This window comes from Arvicola amphibius, chromosome 13, assembly GCF_903992535.2.
Source record: "Arvicola amphibius chromosome 13, mArvAmp1.2, whole genome shotgun sequence".
Taxonomy (NCBI): Eukaryota; Metazoa; Chordata; class Mammalia; order Rodentia; family Cricetidae; genus Arvicola; species Arvicola amphibius.
Genome location: NC_052059.1, coordinates 5,899,344 through 5,917,401, shown reverse-complemented (window position 1 = coordinate 5,917,401; position 18,058 = coordinate 5,899,344). Strand labels below are relative to the sequence as shown.

General features: G+C 45.4%; 1 protein-coding gene across 1 annotated transcript in view; it reads left to right on the top strand.

The window, feature by feature from the left end:
- The window catches only part of Gpc6 (glypican 6), a 1,031,356-nt gene extending 1,013,664 nt beyond the window's left edge, over positions 1-17,692 (top strand). The window contains exons 8-9 of the mRNA XM_038310301.1: positions 11,470-11,645; positions 16,646-17,692. Coding sequence (XP_038166229.1) covers positions 11,470-11,645; positions 16,646-16,854 — 385 coding nt within the window. The 3' untranslated portion in view covers positions 16,855-17,692. The remainder of the gene's footprint in view (positions 1-11,469; positions 11,646-16,645) is intronic.
- Positions 17,693-18,058: the final 366 nt, after the last annotated feature.

The following is an 18,058-nucleotide window of genomic DNA, read 5'->3' as shown; positions in this document are numbered from 1 at the left end:
GTTGTTTAAATCATACAGTTAGCAGCATTTTCATGAGGAGGCTGGAGCTGACCACAGCTGTAAGTTTGAGGAGGTGTCTAGGCTGTTTAGTGTTTATTGCTCATTTGACTCAACCTAGAGTCATATGAGAAGAGAGACTCAATGAGGGATCTTCTAAATTGGGTTGGCTTGTAGACTTGTCTGTGGGGGATTGTCTTGATTGCTAATTGATGTAGGAAGACTCAGCCTACTGTGGGCAGTATAAATCCCCAGGCAAGAATTCTATGATCATATAAAAGAGAAGAATGTTGATGGACAGCAGGAAGCAAGCAAGAATCCACACATTTATTTTCTTCTGCCCTTGACTGTGGGCAAAATGTCACTTGCTGTTTGAGTTCTGCCTCGACTTCCCCTTGATGACTACAGCCTGGACCTGTAAGCTGAATGAAGCTCGACTTCTCTAAGTTTCCTTTTCTCAGGGTATTTTTATCACAGCCACGGAACTGGAGCTAGAAGCAGGACCCGAGTAAGACTCGGCATTTCTAACAAGCTCCCAGATCATGTACTTACTGTTGACATAGGAACCACACATCAGTTGGTTCTGAGGGAGGGATTGCCAGAGCAATAAGTACTTCAAAATATTGGACAGTTGATCTGGAAAGATGGCTCAGAGGTTAAGAGAGCTTGTTGCTCTTGTAGAGGCTCCAAGTTTGCTTCCCAAAACCCACCTCAGATAGCTGACAACCTCCTGTATATCTACCTCTAGGGAAATCCTCATGCATACACATGCACACACACACACATACACACACACACACACACACGCACACGTACAGAGAGAGAGAGAGAGAGAGAGAGAGAGAGAGAGAGAGAGAGACATGCCCATTTGCACACAAATGCGCACACACAAAAAAATAAATCTTTTGAAAAACACTGACAAAAGATAGAATCTATTTACACTAAGAACATATTTTACTGTGGGTTTTGATTTTAAGTTTAACTAGAAGTTCTGTGTTTCAGCTGACATTCCTGCTTCCATCCCTCACTGACATGAATTCCCCTTCTCTATTTACACACAAGCCTCAGAAACAGGTCACAAAGTTCTGTTTCCTTTTCACATTCACAGGTGATCATCGTGATTAGTTTAATGAGTCTCTCCTTGTATTAAAAACAACAGTAGCAAAGGGGACAAGCAAGCCACACAGTTCCACTGTAATGTCACCCACTGAGAATACGTAAGATTGAGTGCTTGACAGAGAAGTGCTAACTAAGGCTTCAGAGATCCAGCCAGAAGGAATTTTAAGTTTCCAACATAACACAGCCTTCAAGTTGCAGGGCTGTAACCAGACACTGGTGGGACCTTGATGATGGAAGAAGGAATACTGTGAGCCCTGAACCCTTAGTCAACACTTGAGTCATTGAATGTTTTCATCATCCTACGGTGTCATAACAAAATAATGAACATATAGAAGTTAAAGCAACAGAATCTCACTTGATACAGTTCTAGACCCTGGGACAGCCAAGGTTCGGGTGCCAACATGGTTGGTTCAAGCAAAGAAGTCTCTTGCTGAACATCCTGAGGGTGGCTGCTTTCTCCCCATATCCTCACAAGGTGGGAAGTGAGAGGTCTCAACCGTTCTTCTTCTAAAAGGACCACTGCCATCATAGGGCTTCAGGGTCACGACCTCATGCAACCCTAATCAGTCCCAAACTCCGAATGACCATCCCAGTGAGCACTAGTCTACAGTCACACTGAGTACTTGGCTCATAGCAGGAGTGTTCAGAAGCACGAGCCTCTTCTCTGAAGCACTAATACAGAGTTTTCTTTAGCATTGTGTCAGCGTCCGAGGCCCGGGCGCAGCAGTCCAGGACGCACCTTACGCACCTTCCGTAACCATAACGGGCAGGAAGCCAGTCCACAGGCAAAACTTCTCCTCACTTTTCACCGACCTCAGCGACTTCTGGGTGGGGGGGGGGGGTGGAATTGGAGAAGATAGAGGACCATTCTGACTCCACTCAGACAAATAGAAACTGAAAGGAAGCTAGTAAGTTACAGGGGGAAAAATCGATAATAATCTAGAAGGCCAAAGGGAAAAAAATTAAAGACCGGTGGAGCCGGTTACAAATCTAGCCCTTCTAAAGTTGCCAGGGTGAACGTGGAGACCCTAGGAGGACATGTGCAGCCATCAGTCAGGCCTGAGAAGGACGTTCTGGGCAGCCTGTGACCAGAATGAGCTGTCTCTGCAGGACTAGGGAAGAGTGATGAGGTGGGCGGCAGGAAAGCCCAGGCCTAGAAGGAAATAAAACTTCTATATAGTTAGGATGCATGGGGTAGAACTCCACCCGGCAGCAAACAGCAGAGAAACAAAGCTCCGGGCTGTCCGCACAGACTCCTAACTTACTGCTCTTGGACAGCCGAGTTTCACTTTCTTAGGACATGGCTACAGTAAACAACATGACCTGTGGCTTCCTCTGGGATTGTTTTCTCTTTCTCGGGATGCTCTTTCTAAATCTATGGGCTCTCCAAAGGAAAAGGAGCAAGACAGGCTGCAGATAAACAATAGTCTGGGCCCAGGGCTCAGCAGCACAGAGGTTGTCTGATAGGGTGTTAGTTTTGTGGGGCTCTTCAGAGGCTTTGTCAGTCACTGCCAGACTCCTCCCTCCCCTTACAGAATGTAGAACTAGCAAAAATCCCTGTAAGTTACTGCTTTACTTTCTATATGTCCCTTCCTTAAAACACCTTCTGGGAAGAGGTGATTGAAGACCTAGCTAAAAACAACATAGATTAGTTTGAGCCATTAGAGACAGCTCTTATAGAGAACCACTGTGGTATTTCAAGACTTCTGATCCTCCCAGAAGCCATATGTTCCCAAGGAAATCCCTCCTAACAGGTAGGCACAGTAACTTGTAAGAAGTAGAACAATCTAGAAAATAAATCCGTCACGCTTGCAAACCACTGTGTGTCAACTATCCAGAGAAAAATAGCAGGCTGTGACCGGGACAGTCTGAGCAGACAGAATAAAAGCCGGATGGTGCACGGTGACGGGAGATCTCTGTAGAGAGTGAATTGGCAGGCCTGGCAGGATGGCACTGTTTCAGTCTGGTAGCAAAAGATGTCCCAAAGAATCTAGCGATACCTTAAAGAACTGGGAAATATTCCAGCTCTACCCAACCAGACAAACGTATTGGAAAGGTGAGAACTCTAGGGAGAAACCTGGCAACCATCAAGAGTGGCGCTGTTGAGTGTAATCCGGGAGTCACCAAAGGTAGTGCTGTTGTGTGTAACCTGGCAGTCGTCAAGGGTGGCGCTGTTGAGTGTTTTGTTTCCCTTCTGCTGCTACTCATGAGGTTTTCCTGGTTGGCCCATGGGAGAGAAAGCTGTTGCTCTAGATGTTGAAGGGAGGTGGCTACAAATAGGAGTAGGGGCAAAGGCAATGGTTGCTTGTTCACAGCCTGGCATCCTTGAAATTGGCTCTTTTTTAAAAAAATATTTATATATTTATTATGTATACAATATTCTGTCTGTGTGTATGACTGCAGGCCAGAAGAGGGCACCATACCTCATTACAGATGGTTGTGAGCCACCATGTGGTTGCTGGGAATTGAACTCAGGACCTTTGGAAGAGCAGGCAATGCTCTTAACGTTTGAGCCATGTCTCCAGCCCCTTGAAATTGGCTCTTCCTTTGTATCTGCTCTATGATCTGCTGACTTCAGTTCTACCATGAAACAATGGGCTTGGGAGCTGCTGGCTGTGTACTAAGAGCTAAGACAAAGCATGTGTCTCTGGCTCCCTGCACCCAGGATAGGTATTCATTGTTCAAGAGTTCCAAGCCATGCCCTGCCTTGGGTTCTCTGGCTGGAGCAAGAATCCAGGCTATAAGCTCCAGGTTCTATTAAACTACTCTTAAGAACTAGGGAGATATTTGGGGAGCTGTGCTCCCTCTTAATTTGCATAAGAGATAGCAGGCATACGTATGGTGAGTCATGATGGAAAGTAGCTAAGGGACTGGCCCACAGCACTGCTGGGTCCCAGAGGTCTCAGTTGTCCCTGGGTATAGCTGGCCAACATTTGAACATATCTCATTACTATGTCTCATGAATTACCCACTGCCACAGACAACTCTAGTTCTGCCTTTGAGAACCTGTGGACCCGATTAGAGCTAACGTGGGAGTCTGCTTTGGGCAAAACCACTTTCCAGCAAGGAAAAGTGGAAATAGGGGATGTAGTAATTTGAACTGTAATTGGCCCCCATAGCTTCATAGTGTGTGACAGTATTGGAAGGTTTGCCCTTGTAAGAGGAAGTATGTCACTGTCGGGGTGGGCTTTGAGGTATCTTCACTTCCTGTTGCCCATAGGGTCAAGATGTAGCTCCTTCTCCACTCTCAGCTCCTTCTCCAGCACTATGTCTGCCTGCATGCCACCATAACCCACCACAATGATAATGAATTAAACCTCTAAAAATGTAAGCCATCCCCAATTAAATGCTTTTCTGTTATAAGAATTTCTGTGGTCACAGTGTCTCTTCACAGCAATAGAAACCTAACTAAGACGGGGTGAGGCACTCTGTATCAAGAACTTTAAAAAGTCATACTTAAGACAGTTTTTTTTTTTAAAGATGGGGGGAAAACGTCAAATGTACCATGTTGATGATTTTACAGCGTGCAGTGCAGCGGCAGTCAGGACTTCCTCGTTGTGTCACATCAACACCGTCCGTCCCAGATATCATCCTCCTGTAACAAACTTCAGTTCCCACTGAACACCGACTCCCTACCTTCCTAAACCAACTGCCCCGCAACCACGGCTCTGCTATTTGTCTCTGTGTCCTTGAAAGACTCCAGGCCACTCACAGGAGTGGAGTCAAACAATGTGTCTGCCTGGTTTATGTCACGTAGCCTACAGTCAAGAAGGTTTATCCATGTTGAGCCGTGCGTCGGTGTTTCTGGTGCCCACAGTATGTCTGTGCTCTATTTCCTCTGGGTCCATTCATCAGTCAGCGATCCCTTACTTGCAGGGTTGTACCCTTTCCTCCATTGTGAATGATGAAGCAGTTCTATGTATGTTTTTAAGGAACTGCCATGCTGCCCACTACACGGGCTGCATCGTTTTATTGCCCCAGCCCCAGAGTTCAGGGTTCCAGTTTCTCTACATCCTCACTCATGCTTGTTAACTTTTGTTTGTTGTTTTAAATAATAGTCATCCTAATGCATGTAAAGTTTAAATACCTATCTAAATAAGATTCTAAAGGAGGTCACAGATATCGTGGGTTTGCAAACCTTATTTGAAACTCTTGAGACCATGTCTTTTTAGAATTCAGGACTTTTTTCATTTGAGAAAATTACCACAGTGGATGTACTGTATATTATGTAATGTTCCCAGTGGGGTCTGGACCTACAACCCGCAATCAAATGCATTAGGATTTCTGTAGAAAAATGCATTAGCGTGGCACTAAGTGGGAGAAATGAGGACTGTAATTGGCCATATTTCAGGTTTGATGATGTTTTGCTAACAAATGGATTGCAGGAGGGAAAAAAATTGGAGACATTCAAAATTTAGAACTGCACATAAGAGACTCTGAGTCTGTATAGGCAGTGTACCTTCTTACATTAGGAAGACTTTTGAGCACACTGAAAATGACTGCATGTGTAGCTGAGCGCTAGAAAATCCTGCAGAGGTATGCATCGCATGGAAAATCCTGCAGAGGTATGCATCGCATGGAAAATCCTGCAGAGGTATGCATCACATGGAAAATCCTGCAGAGGTATGCATCGCATGGAAAATCCTGCAGAGGTATGCATCGCATGGAAAATCCTGCAGAGGTATGCATCGCATGGAAAATCCTGCAGAGGTATGCATCGCATGGAAAATCCGGCAGAGGTATGCATCGCATGGAAAATCCGGCAGAGGTATGCATCGCATGGAAAATCCTGCAGAGGTATGAATCGCATGGAAAATCCTGCAGAGGTATGCATCGCATGGAAAATCCTGCAGAGGTATGCATCGCATGGAAAATCCTGCAGAGGTATGCATCGCATGGAAAATCCGGCAGAGGTATGCATCGCATGGAAAATCCTGCAGAGGTATGCATCACATGAAAATCCTGTAGAAATATGCATCACATGGAAAATCCTGCAGAAATATGCATTTCATGAAGCTCATTTATGACAGCAGATGAGAGAAAACTGCTTTTGTCTCACTTTGCCAGCTGTGCCTCAGGATGGCACCAATCAGTCAGGAACATGAGGCAACCAGCACTTGGGCGCCCCAGTTCTGCCCCAACTTCATTCTTTCACCATGAAACCCTATGTCCCACCCCAAAGTCTTCTGTGTTAAAAGTTTGCTCTCCATGTGATACTTAACAGTGAGGTTTTGAAGAACTGATTGGATCATGAGACCTCTGACCTAAGCAATGGGTCAATCAATGGATCGATTTATAATTTAACGGTGTCACTGAGAGCTGACAGGTGGGGTGGAGCTCAGCTGGAAGAAAGTAGGGCGCTGGAGGCATGTCCTCTGTTGCTTTGCCTCTTGTTTCCTGGCTGTTAGGAGGTGAGTACCTTCCCTCAGCCATGCACTCCCCTTCCTGGTCGTTCCTGGTCGTCGGCCTCACCTCAGACCCAAAGCCACAGGTTTGGAGGAGCATGGGTAGCATCTCAAACATGAGCAGAGATCACACTCGCCTTCTTTTCATCAGTTTTCCATGACAGTTCCCCTTGAATTCATAGCAAACCCCATGCGTAGCTGCCTCTCAGCTCTTATTTCCTGCCTAGACTTTTACTAGCTAATATGTCACAGACTCAAAGGGGCATGTGTGTGTCCCTTTCCTTGCATATGCTACTGCTAATATGAGACCCACTACTAACACATGTGTATTGGTAAGCAACATTGCATGCTGATAGGTTGGCCCGCTTCTCCTCCCAGCAGGCACATTTATGTAGTCTTTCAACCATGAGGCGTGGACGGAAGGCTCAGTGGTTAGCCACTGAGAAATTTCTGTAAGGAGAACTAGGTTAATGTTTCTGGGGTTACAGAGGCTGTAACGGCCATGGTGCCGATGAGTTTCCCGGCACACAGTGTGTAGCCCCTGCCCACTCCCGAAGTAGAATGCGTTGCTCCTCCAATGCCTTTTCATGGGACTCTTCCCCGCCTCATCCGCTATGCTTGGTTGTAACCAAGAAACCCTGCATTAACGGCATGACATTAGAGGAGAAGAAAAATAATTCTGCAGAGCTGTCGAAGATGCCGTTCCTCGCCATGCTCCTGCAAACAGAAGCCAGACCAAATGAGGCTACAGCTGGCTGTCCTTGGGTGCCACCCACTTGCCACACCACAGCATGAATGATTGGCAAGGACAACACCCCTGTTTGGCACTCCAGTCTGTCCCCAGGTCTAAGTTCTCCCTGTTCCCAGTGCACACGCATCCAGCCTTGCAACCTGGGCTCTCAGCGCCAACACGCTTGGTCTAGTTTCCCAGAAATGGGAGTTATTGTCACTCAAATGAGCCATGCTAAAATTTGGCAGAGGAAGGGCCTTCTGGGTTCAGTAATTAGTCCATTCTTGCAGAATTTGTGATTTCTGTAAATAAAGCAAACCTGGGAGGAAATGAACCAACAGACTCCTAAGACCCTGGATCCCAGCCTTTCTTCTACAGATATCGTACCCTTATCTATAACTACGGTGGCAAAAAAAAAAAGCTGTTTTATTTTTTCACCTGTTTTATGTTTAAATTTCTAAAGTCACCCTTGGAAAACACCAAGAGGGGAAAACACTCTGGAGGGCACAAGTGCATTGCTCCTTGTTTTGACCGTAAGTGGCTGAGCCTCACCAGGCACAGTGAGATGCTGGGTTTGCCTGGCAGTCCTTTATTGTTGCTGGATGTTCAGACTCCCAGGGGCCCCATTCCCATGGAAGATACTGTAGCAAGCTGCTGATAAATGAGACTTGGCTAGCCAAGCAGTGCACAAGGCGTGCAGGAGAAACGGGGCCTCTCTGACTCAGCCTGGGCACAGCTGCAGGAATAACGACCAGAGTGCAGTGCAGCGTGAGTGCCAGCCGCCACCTTGCAGCCCCTCAAACCGCGTCAGCAGCTGATGGCTTCTGCCTGCGTGCTTTCCAGTGGACTGTCATCATTACCGAACCCCAGGAGTCTGGAAGTCTCAGTTCCCTGTCAGTAGCAGCCAATGTAATGCCATGTGCTAGAATTTACACCTGGTGGACAATCTCAGAAGCCAATAAGAATTTTGCTTATACTCCAGATACATTAAAAAGACTGACAGAAATTTATGATTTACTACAAAAGTGAAGAGATGTGAATACTTGGACTTAATATTTTTCCTCTTAGGATTATTTTTAGGCCAGAGATAACTTGAAGCTTTATGGAGAAGAATTTGTCCACTCTGAGTTTCGCTTTTATTTTGTTCAAAGGTCAGTTTTGTTCAGAATATGGAGGAAAACATAGTTTATTCTGAAGCCCTCTGATTTAGATAGGTAAACCAACCCCTACACAAATATGCCATGCATAACACTTGGCTCCTGAATATCAGCCTGGGTTCCCCTTTATCTGTGTGGTTCTTCCTGCACATCCGTAGTCTTTGGTTTCTGGCATCTGGAAAGGGATTCTCAGAAAGGGAAAGAATTCCCAACATAAGGGCAGTACACAGGCCTATTAGTGGGAATGACGCCATAGAGGGGAGATTGCTCGGCTTTCCATCAACAGCGTAAGAGCAGCGGAATAGGAGTCGCAGGGTTGGTCAGGGCCTCCTGTACGGATAATTAAGGAAACCCATGAGAGGCCGGAATAAAGGATAACAAATATTTATTTGTGAAAAAACTCACAATAAGGGTAGAAAGCGGTGTTCTGCGGGCACTGGGTGCTGCAAACAGAACTCCGACCACCACCCAAGAGAGCAAGTGCGCTTTCTGTCTGCACTTATCAGGCCACAGGTAGTACCTCAGACCACGCCCTAATGGGCCGGTGCCCAAAATGTGGTAATAAACCAGAGCTGCATTTGTAACAGCACACTCAAAGCCCATGGTCAGGCACCGTGTTATACACTTTTGATCTTGGCAATCAGAAGGCAGAGTCACGACAATCTCAAGTTCGAGGCCAGTCTGAGCTATGCACCAGGACCCTGCCTAAAAAACAATACTTTGCTGTCTCCTAGAGCTGTTCTGTTGGTGCCTTGGAGGCACTTCTACAAGCCAGCTCATCTGAGCTCCTATCCGTTGGCCTTCAGTTGGGCTCTCCAGTAGGAACCAGAGGGGTCAGGAAGCCCCTGTTAGCTCCCTCCCTGTTAGGACTCAGACACTGTGCGCTTGGATGCCCGACTGCGGCTTCAACTCTGGTGCATTCTGGTGCCCTATCTCTTCTTTGTCTCCAGGGGCTCCTTCTGCTGTTGCCACCTTGCATGGTCCTTAAATCACATTGGCACCTTTGTAAATAGTCTTTCCATTGAGCTCTCTTATTGCCCCTCTGAGGTGCCATTTGTTTCCCATCAGGGCACAGACATAGATGGCACCTTTGTAGGAAATTTAAAAAAGCATTCAAATTAGCTATGTGGGTTCACTATATTACCACCTCTAGTTCTGTATAGTTTAAAGTTTTCCTAAATGAAAAAGATGACCCAAAAGAAAAGGAAAAGGGAACTGTTGGTGCAGCTTGTATGGTTTGGTGGCCGCAGAGCTAAGGCTGGCCATCAACACCAGCTCTGTCCCTCAGGTTGAAGAGGAAGTTTGTACCTAGAATGTCCAGCCAAACCCAGCAGCCCCATAAAACAGTGGGTACACTCCTGGTAGCCAGAACTGTTTTAGGAAATGGGGGTCCTATTAAAGAATATTTCAGATTTACATAATTATGAACCAGAAAAAATAGTAATAAAACAAGCAAAGTCCTGCAGAGCAGTGTGCTGGGGGAAAGGTTCCTTGCTTTTTCCTCTGTTCTCAGAACTCAGTCAGCTCACATTTCTGTGGCAGCGGCATGGGGATTTCTTGCTACCAGCCTGTTAGCAATCAGGGCTGCAGCAGACCGAACTTGGGTGTTCTCTAAATCATCAGCTCAGTCCCCAAGACTGCACATTCACACACACACGCACACCACACCCTCACACATTCACACACACACTCACACACAAACACACATACAGTCACATACACATAAGCACACTTCAGACACGAGTTGCAGACCCCAGATTGTTATCTGTGTGTGACACCTGACTGTAAATTGGAGTTACTCCCGCCCCCTTCCTGGGTTCAGTTAATTTGTGTGAATATCTCATAGAACTCAACTAGACTACATCTGCTTGCCATCGCTTGGCATTGGCTTCATACACTGGGGAAAAGGCACACCTCTCTGGTAATGGGCTGTGGGCTGGAATTCTGCAATGCAGTTCCTGACAGGAGCATTCTCTGGCCATCAACCACTGCCCTCTAAAGTGTTTACAGAGGACAGTCAAGGGGGAGTGATGGTTTAGAAAGACTAAGCAGACAGCACTTGCAGGGCACCCTTGAGAAGAGAGGAGTGGCCACGGGAGTTTGTGTGAGCAGGTGTCACCATCTGTTCTCCAAAGAGAAGTGTGGGAATGGGAGAAAGCTCATGAGAGGTTTGCTGACATCCAGAGGGGAAGGACTGTTTAGTGGATAGGTCACAAGCATAAGGAGTCACGGGGTCTCAGGATATGCTCATGGGCTCTCTGTCCGCTTTGTTTAGAAATTCCTGGACGGCATTAGCGAGGGTGATGAAAGACGATGAGACGGTGTTAGACAGATGCAGATGAAGGCGGCAACATTAAGTCTTATTAGATGTGAACCTCTTTACTGAATGCTGGCACACCTATCAAATTAGACCCAAGATGATATTACAAAATTAAAAGTCTAGTATAGGTGTGTGGCTCATTGATAGAGCACTTGCCTAGTGTGTACAAGACCTTGGTTCGATTTCCACCACTGCCAAAATATAAAATAAAACCCTACTAGACATGCCACAGGTATAAGCAATCGCTGACCTCTTCTAAAGCATCTGAAATTTTTTTAATACCCAGAAGGATCTTTATTCAGAATCCTCTTCCACTGAGAAAGAGTGCCCTTACTGAGGCCCCTACCTGCTCAGATGCCTTTCCTAACCCGGTTCTTAGTACTGAAACTGACAAAGCAAAGGAAGCCATCGGGATCTGGACTAGAGCGCTTCAAAACTCTCTGGGGGGAGGGAAGTGGTAGTTAGTCTCAAGAAATTCTTTATCCTAGTCGCCAGTTTGCACGTCTTTATAGATGAACCTACATAAGAACAACTCTTTACACTTAGGCATGAGTCTGAAGCCCTTCTGGCCCCGGCTGCACTGTCTACGACCGTTTGCCTTTATGGTTTGGTTCATTGTCTCAGGCATTCTCTGCAGTTGTCACCGGGTGATGTGGCTTCCTGTGTGAGACAGCAGGGCAGGGTGGGCTTCTGAGGTCATTGCAACATCACCTGACCCATGTCTTCCTCTCCGCCTTGCAGATACCTGCCTGAGATCATGAACGATGGGCTGACCAACCAAATCAACAATCCTGAGGTGGAGGTGGACATCACCCGGCCCGACACCTTCATCAGACAGCAGATCATGGCTCTCCGCGTGATGACCAACAAACTGAAGAATGCTTACAATGGCAATGATGTCAACTTCCAAGACACAAGTAAGAAAACCCACGCGAAGACCAGGGAACCCCACAGTAAAAGATGGTTGTGTGTGATGGCCCTCTCGATGGATATCTTTAATTACACCTCACCTGTCCTTAATCGTGAGCTTTTCCAGTCTGAGCCACAAAACTTACACACTAACTAAAATCATAATTCCTCTAAATAATAGAGGCTGTGTGCACATGTATGTGCACGTGTGTGTATGTATGTTTATACCTGTTTGCATACATGTGTGGATCAGAGGACAGCCTTAAATGTGTTATCAATCTTATTATTAGAGGCAGAGCCCGAGTCTGGCTGGCCTGTGGTCCCCAGGAATCTTGCTGTCTATGTCTCTCCAGTGCTGGAATTTCAGGTGCACACTGCCATGCTTGGATGCTTTTGCAAGTACTGGGCTCACACTCAGATTCTTGTGCTTGCACAGCACGTATTTTGCTCGCTAAGCTACTATCCCAGCTTCAGGTAAAATATTTAGCCACATGAAAGCAAAACATAATTTCAGCTACCAGTTGATTCATTTATAACGAAGCGATCATTCTTGCCTTGTCTTTTCTATAATAACATTTATATCAACTCCAAACTCTTGCCTGCCTCTCCCATCACCGCCTAAGGAATCTTCTATGGATTTCTTCACAAGCTGGGCTTGAGTCCCCATCCTGTCTCTTGTAAATGATATCATACACATTCCTTGAATTTATGATGACTCAAAGGTCGCACACGTGCAATAGAAACTGCACTTCAGCATTTGAATTTGGATCTTTTCTTCAGTTATAATTATGTGGTGTGATATTCTCTCAGGATTTTGGACAGAAGACTCAAATCAACAGACCCAGTGAGTCCCGAGAACACAAAGATAAACAATGACATTCTATGGGGTACTGTGCTAGGCTAGGATGCTATGTAAATTACATATTCTCAATTTGTTTGCAATTGTAGTATTTTTAATTAATGAGTTATTGGGACATGACTTCACTGTAGATAGAGAAGAATCTGTGCCTCTTGAGACTCAGATTCTTCCATTACAGAGGCATTATTAAATGCTTAGGATATAAATAATGACAAGAAGTTCCCACTAGGGGCCTATTGAAGGCTTCTCTGAGGTGACATTTTAAAGAGCTAAGAGAGTGTCTCGAGGACAGAAAGCAGGTGCAATGCATTATCTTCCCCCCTGCTCAGTTGTACACAGACACAAACCGTAAACATTTAGATCCAAAATATTAGAGACTTAGTAAATGGCTGAAATAATATTGCACATGACCATTTCAGTGGGGGTCATAAGAGCATTTGCAGAGATTCCCTGGGCTCTCGGAAGTGAGCACTGAAATGAACCTAAGTATATTTGGTTTTTGTCTAAGTGACTTCAAGATGCATAGCTACAGAGGCAAAGGCTTTGTGGGATTTCTCCTCAGGAATGTTGTTTTTTCTCTTAACTGTGTAACCTGAACAAATTCACAGGGGAAAAACATTCTTGACCATGAGTTGTAAAGCCACCAGTGATGCTGAAGTCGCTTGCTGGAGCTGAAGATGCCTGTGTATTTGGTTAATGAGTTAGGAAGGCACAAGCTACAGGTGGATGACATTAAGTCATCTCAGCTCCACTGCCGTCCTACGAAGCTGTTCCCTGAAGAACGTTCTTAGCGCCTCCCTCCATTTTAAAGAACTCAAGAATTTATTTTCTCCATACATGGAAATTGCCACCCAATGCCATCAAATTTCTCAAAATCACCCCGTTATCTCTTTTGGCTTTGGCTAGACCTCTCTCTTCCTCTTGAGAAGAGAATGCTGCCCCAGCTTTTAGCCTTTGCTGCTGCCTCACTCAGCCTCAGGGTCCCCATTCCATCTGTCCCATTGTCTCCCTGCAGCCACGGGCTGCTGTACATGGAGAATAACTGTTTAAAGTGGGATAAAGTAAGAATTATCCGATCTTGGCTTTATCGCAGTTCTTTCTTCTCTAGCCTAAAGAGATGTCATTCTGGAAAACTCGAGGAATGTGAAAGAGGCAGTGATTTTTCTCAGTTTCTTCTCAGAAGAGAACAAGACGCAGGGCAGTGGAGATCATCCCTTGGTTCTAACTCGAGCACCGACTGTAGCTGTTTCAGGACAGTGCCTGGCCCGTGCGCCCTTATCACACTCATAGCTGTCACCACCCTTGCTGTTTGGAAGCATAATTTCTGAGTTGCCCGTTCTACCCCTTACCACCTGCATTTGTGATCCCCTTTAGAAAAGATGTGGGCCATTGTTTTTCATAGCCAGAACCTCTTGTCATTATTTGCTTCCTACAATTTTAATATTCTGAATCACTCTAATAATATCTTCATAAAGGTCTTACTACTTCTTGCTCATGGTGCCAGTGTTGAGAACAATTCCCTTTGCAATTCTGGTATCTCTGGATTTAATTAATAGGCCTTTTTATCCTCGTAAAGGCCAATAATGATAAGGCAGAGAAATGATAAGAAACAAGGATAATGTATTCAAATGATCTTATCTGGTATTTAGAAGTTCCACTGGGGGCTTGATAATGGGGCTGAATGTCTCTTCTTCACTCAGAGGAACAACAGAAGAGTTCCTACACCGTCTTGCCTTGATTTAAGTAACATCTGAATCCAAAATGGTGCCCGTGTTTCAGGAGCAGTGAGGCCCAAGAGCCGGGGAATGTTGGTTGAATTCACTGAGCAAATGAGTGGGACAGCAAACCTCATTACACAGATCACAGTTCCTGAATCTTTCCAGAAATACTGTCTCCTTTATCCTCACGACAGTTCTGGGACATAGACATTAAGCTATCCACGCATGTCTGTCTAAGTTAATTATGGTAGCTTCCGTATTAGGCCACACTTCCTGGAGGAATCAAATCTCTTCCATCTGGCATGAGCAGCAGCTGTGAGTCTGCCTGTACATTTTGTCCAACTGTCCTGACACACAGCCTGTTACCAGTGCCTGTGTATAGCTATAGAAGCCGGTAGAAGTTGTTGCATTAATTGCTCAAGGCATATTGACTTACTCAACAAGGATTTATTGAGCATTTGATGCACATCAGAGATCAGTGGCCACCTGGAAGTGAATGACGTATGCAAAGACTCTACCATCAAAACGTTTGTCTTCTAGTGGAGTACAGACAGTGAACGAGCAAATACATGGTACAGGCCCCGGTGTTAGGGGGAACTTTCAGGAGATGGGCACAGTGGGAGCTGGCACGGTGGCAGGGGTTGTCTTAGACCACCTCCAGATATTGAAAGCCAGAGTTACTCAAATCCTGGACATAAAATGACTTGGCATTTGCATATGACCTACACACATTCTCTGACATGCTTAAAATAATCCGCAGGTTACTGATCACACCTCAGATAGCAGGTCCTATGTAAATCACCGTTATGCTGTATTTCTTCAGGGAATGATGGCAAGAAAAATGCAGACATGTTTGACATAGACACAGTTAGGGTAGAACTGCATGTTCACAGCGCTAGAGACAGACTGGGAGCCACGACATAGCAGGAAGCTTTAGCGGGGTCTCTTCAGACATCATACCATTCGCCTGGGTTTAACTCGGTATTTGGCAAGTTTGCATTGTTTCTTGGATCTTTCTGGAATTATTTTTACTCCGTTGAAATGAACTGAGGTCCTCTGTAAGAGCAATCCTGCCCTTACCCCTTACGCCATGTTGGCTGAATATGTCATCAAACACGAAGGAACCGAACAATGAAACATGACAATTAACCCCAGAGGCACGGGGGGCAGAAGGGGCAGATGCCATCCTCAGACCCCATTAGGTATTAGGCACTGAATCAAGCAGGTACGAGAAAAGTTATTCCGTAAAGGGACAGAGAGTAAATACGTGAGGTTTAGGGCCATACAGTCTCAGTACCAGCCACTGTGCTCTAGGAATAGGAAAATAGCTCTAAGCCACTGGGGGTGAGCTGCTATCAGCCTGAACTTCACATGTAGAATTCTTAAAGTCATGTGATCGGATCCCCCACTTGATTATTCCAAACATTAAAATACATAGATAGTGTCCTTACATTTGGGGACACAGAGAAACAAGCTCCTTGAAAAGGAGACCATCTTTGCTGTTAGGACAAGACCATGGGAGCTGGGGTGGGGGAGAAGCCAAGCACAATAACCATGTCTACCTTCTGAGGCTCTCTGCCACTCTTTCTGCAGCTTCCTGACTGCACTGCCTGCTTTTATTTTCTGTTTTACCTTCAGTGGCCTCTTAAAAGTCTTTTTACAAAGGTTAAGGTGACATACACCTTTAACCCCATCACTCTGGAGGCAGAGACAGGAGGAAGAGCATGAGTTTCGGATCAGCTGGGGCTCCCAACGCAAAGAAAAAACAAGAAAAGTCTTTAAAAAGTGTACTACCTGCTTAGAGCAACAGCTCTGAAGCACAAAACAGCAAAGATCATAATTACTTCTTTAAGACAGACAGACAGACAGGTGATTGATAAAGAGATGATTGATAGGTTATTTATAGATAGATAATAGATAGATAGTATATATATTGTATATATAAATTTGTGTGTGTGTGTGTGTGCGCGCGCGCGCGCACGCACACGTGAATTTATTGTCTTCATGTATGCAGAAGCTGGGAGAGGCCAGAAGAGGGTGTCAGGTCTCCAGGAACAGAGTTACAGGTGGTAGGAACTGCCTGGCGCTGATCCTGGGGAATGAACTGAAGCCCTCTGTAAAAGCAATACTGCCCTTAGCCCTTACACCATGTCTCCAGCACCAGGAACACAATTTCTTACTCATTTAAATGTATCTAATATCAGTGTTGTTGAGGGGCCACCCATTACAAGTTTACCCTGGGTAGGTACCAGTGAGTACCGTGTTTCAACGCTGTTTCTGGCCTGTTTAACCTGCCCATGAAGGACAAACCTGTGGGCAGATGAGCAACCCGTTGCCGGAGAGCTTCTCCCACTCCTTGCCACACTGTACGGTTGTTTGCTCTACTTCCGGCCAAGCGCTCTAACTTTCCTTGTGAATCTTCCCCGGCCAGGTGATGAATCCAGTGGCTCAGGCAGTGGCAGCGGGTGCATGGATGACGTGTGTCCCACAGAGTTCGAGTTTGTCACCACCGAGGCCCCTGCAGTAGACCCGGACCGGAGAGAGGAGGAATCTTCGGCGGCGGCTGCGCAGGGCAGCTACTCCCTTCTTTCCTGGTCTCTGGTCTGCATGGTCCTCGCCCTGCAGAGACTATACAGATAATCGCCGGCTTTGGTCAAATGAAACTGCATTTTAGCTCTTCAGTGGCCAACTCTTTTCTTACACTCTTGGACAACGGACCATGCCACAAAAACTCGCCGTTTTCTATGACCAGAGAGCAGTGTTGCAACCTGCCTCCGTTTTTTGTTTTCCCAAAGAGCACCGGGTGCCGGAGGATCGGCTTCTTTCCTTCAGCTCTCTCTGGGGACCTTGTTTATTCCAGAGAGAATTCTTACTCAAATCTTTCGTACCAACAGATTTTTTTTCTTACCGTCATTTGCTTTTATGCTGCAAAATTAAAGGGATTTCACGTTGTGAGGGTTCTTTTTTTCCTAGCACCCCACTTAAAATAAAATAAGATAGGAAGAAAATAATTTTCCTTTTCAAATCAGGCCAAACCCCAAGACAACTGCCTTTTCAACAAGGAAGCAAATAAAGGAAACTCTCATGCTATCGGCTTGGCGATGACAGCCAGCTCCTGGGGCGAGCTTTTCTGTGACAAGCCAAGTTTACAAAATGCTTATGAGGAGGAAGCGTAACATTTTTTTAGTGTAGTGAAAACACGCTGTTGTCTTGGAGATATTGTCTTGCACTCTGCCCAAAATGATTTGGAGGTACTAATAGTAAATTTAGGATTCTGTCTTTATATGAGCAGTAATCTTACAGCAACTCAATGCCTCTCTTTCACCTGCCTGATGCCACATTCATTGATGGCGGTATTTTCTCACTCTCCTGACACCTGTCCATTGTACCCAATTGGCACCAGTTGTCCTCGGTTCTTCACGATGCCCCTGTCAAGTCTCATTCCTCCTGGGTCTTGACTAAAAAAAAAAAAAAAAAAAAAAAAAAAAAATCATCATTGGTACAGTCTTGACTTTCGCCACCAGTCTGATGTGAATTAGACATCATAGTTCCTCTGTTCCTGACTCTCCCCCCGGATAAGAGTTCTCTCACTGACAGTGATAATTAGCTCCACACATGAGTTTCTGTTCTAGACTCTTTGATTTGTGTCAATTGGTTTCAGCATCACAAGGGCATTCTCTTGCAAAATAACTCACAACAACAAAAAACTCAAGACAAAAAAAGAGAGAGAAAGAAAAACACTATATATATAGTACTGACATGGGAATTTCGTTCACTTTTTTAGTCTTAGTAATGATCATCTATTTTTATATCAATATATATATATAAATCACAGATTTTAACT